The sequence below is a fragment of the Borostomias antarcticus genome, assembly GCF_949987555.1.
Source record: "Borostomias antarcticus genome assembly, chromosome: 33".
In the NCBI taxonomy this organism is placed as follows: Eukaryota; Metazoa; Chordata; class Actinopteri; order Stomiiformes; family Stomiidae; genus Borostomias; species Borostomias antarcticus.
The window spans coordinates 4,091,613-4,094,332 of NC_140266.1; the positions used below are offsets into that span (position 1 = coordinate 4,091,613).

The 2,720-nt window shown below is 51.3% G+C and overlaps 1 protein-coding gene across 1 annotated transcript in view; it reads left to right on the top strand.

Annotated features, from left to right (window-relative positions):
* plxna1b (plexin A1b) overlaps positions 1-2,720 on the top strand; it is a gene marked incomplete at both ends in the record, with an annotated part of 54,574 nt that overhangs the window by 38,323 nt on the left and 13,531 nt on the right. Inside the window, 2 exon segments of the mRNA XM_084460735.1 lie at positions 1,641-1,691; positions 1,694-1,782. Of these exon segments, the coding sequence (XP_084316861.1) occupies positions 1,641-1,691; positions 1,694-1,782 (140 nt within the window).

Consider the following 2,720-nt stretch of genomic DNA (forward strand, 5'->3'; position numbering starts at 1 on the left):
GCCGCGGGGGTCCTACGACTCGGTCCGAGAGGTCGCGACCTCGTCCGTTCCCTCGCCGTCGGCGCAGTCGACCGTAGATGGATGGAGGGACTGAAGTGGAACCTGATTGGAGGATGGATAAAGGCATTTAGAGATGGAGGAGGGGGGTGATGGAGGGGTGGAGGGAAAGAGCAATAGATGAACAGATGAAGAGATGGATCCGGAAAAGGGAGGGATGAGATTAGCTCTGAGAAATGGTGGGAGAGGAGATGGAGGGATAGAGAGAGATGGATACGGAGAACGGAGAGAGGAGAAAAGGTTCAAAGAGGAATGGACAGAGGGAAAGGAGAGATGGATGGAGGTACAGGGAAGACGTGGAAAAGGAGAGAAAAAGGGATAGAGAGAGAGAGAGACTGATTAGAGGTGTACGCGGAGGCTGGAGATGTATGGAGGGCCAGAGAGAGAGAGAGAGAGAGAGAGAGGGAGAGAGAGAGAGGTGGCGGAAGAAAGTGTGACCTCAGAGGGAGAGAGGGAGGGAGAGAGGGAGGGAGAGAAAGAGTGAGAGGGAGGGAGGGAGGGAGGGAGGGGGAGAGAGAGAGAGAGAGAAAGGAAGAGAGAGAGAGAAAGAGGGAGAGAGAGAGACAGACAGAGAGAGAGAGAGGGAGGGAGAGAGAAAGAGGGAGAGAGAGAGAGAGAGGGAGAGAGAGAGAGAGGGAGAGAGAGAGAGAGAGAGAGAGAGAGGATGTGAGATAAGCCATCTGTTATTCATAGTATATTTCATTATTTGTTTGCGGAGGTCTCAGTATTGTAAATGACACAAGTGGCACACAGAGAGAGACGCGCGCGTCTGAGCACGCAGCGTCTCCCCAGGGGGAGATCATATTTAAGTGCGTTTGATTTGACTGAGAGAATAAGCGCGTGACGATACGGAGCGGACATCTTGTACAGAACGGCCGTGTGATACTCAGACACATCGCGTGGGCTTGGCTCTGTGTACTCAGCTGAAGGCTGAAGTATGTGTGTGAGTGTGTGTGAGTGTGTGTGTGTGTGTGTGTGTGTGTGAGTGTGTGTGTGTGTGAGTGTGTGTGTGAGTGTGTGTGTGTCCCTCATCTCCCTCTCTTCCATTCTCCACTCAACCTGAAACACGCCGGGAAATGTCCAAAGAAATAAATTGTTCTTTAATTCTTTTTTATAGATTTTTCTTTTCAGTTTGCTAATTACTCTAAAAGGATCCTTTGCCAGTGTGTTACTTAAAATGACAAAAGACTCGTTTTATGATCTATTCTTTTCATTTCAAAGCCCGTGTACTGTGGCATCTTTATGGACCTACAGTATCGAAATAATGTGTCACAATAATAATGTGTTCTGTCCCTCCCTCGCCCTTCCCTCTCTCTCTTTTCCTCTCTCCCTCCTGCTTCCCTCCTCCTCCTCTCTCTCTCTCTCTTTCCCTCTCTCCCTCTCCCCCCCCCCCCTCTCTCTCTCGCTCTCTCTCCCCCTCTCACCCCTCTCCCCCCCCCCTCTCTCTCTCTCCCTCCCTCTCTCTCTCTCTCCTCTCTCTCTCTCCTCTCTCTCCCTCCCTCTCTCTCTCTCTCTCCCCCCTCTCTTTCTCTCTTTCTCTCTCTCTCTCTCTCTCACCCTCCCTCCCTCCCTCTCTCTCCCAGCGTTTGCGGAGCTGCAGACGGACATCCATGAGCTGACCCAGGAGCTGGACGGCGCGGCATCCCCTTCCTGGACTACCGCACCTACGCCATGAGGGTCCTGTTCCCCGGGATCGAGGACCACCCCGTGCTCAAGGAGATGGAGGTAGGGGTCAGTAACACGCCCCGGCAACGCCACGGCAACGCCGCTCCAGACCCCGGGTCACGATATCAGTTTGAAATCATTTCAACAACGTATCTGGATTGATTGTTCTGGCCTGGCGCAGTGGGACCAATAAGCCGGTCCGTAGAAATATCTAACACCTACCCAGCCTTGCTCGACTCAACTAGGGTAGTCCAACACGAGGAACCCTGAGAACAAGCCGATCGTTTAATCGGGTCTGGTAGGTACCGAGGCTCAGTCCAACAGAGATGAGATGTATGGGTGGACGTGTACCAATAATGTCTTTGAAAATAAACAAATACTAGTGGATGGTTACGCCTTAAAAAGAGAGACCTGCCTACCTTATCATAAAGAACAGCGGTGGGTGTCATAACTATCACTAGTAATAAATCTGAGAGCGGAGTGGTAGACAGAGTCTAGGGGTTTCTGGGTAATCACAGAAGCATGTCTTTTGATTGTGTCACCAGTCTAATACTGATAAGAAGACAGAAGACAGTTGTCTCCCTGCTGGACATGGGAGAGCCAGGACAGTCATACTGGCGATCGCTACGCGCTGTGAATGTCTGAGGCCTGAGAACACGCTCACACATCGATGAAACACTCCTCGTCGTCTTCCTCGCTCTTCATCCCCTCAAGAGGAAGGGTCTGTCGCTCAGGCACATGTACAGAGCCGTGACACCACACACACACACACAACCCTGGTGTGTTAGACTCACGTGCACATAGGCTCAACAGATGATGTATGATCTGATTCTGTGCACGTGTGTTATGGGCCATGAGGACACAGGAAGGGTGAAGACATAGTTATGAACTGTGTGTGTGTGTGTGTGTGTGTGTGCATTGGATTTTAATTTGTATCCCCCATGCAATCAGAGGCTTGGTAGCTCTGGCTGGCGGATCAATTTCTTATTACGCTGTGA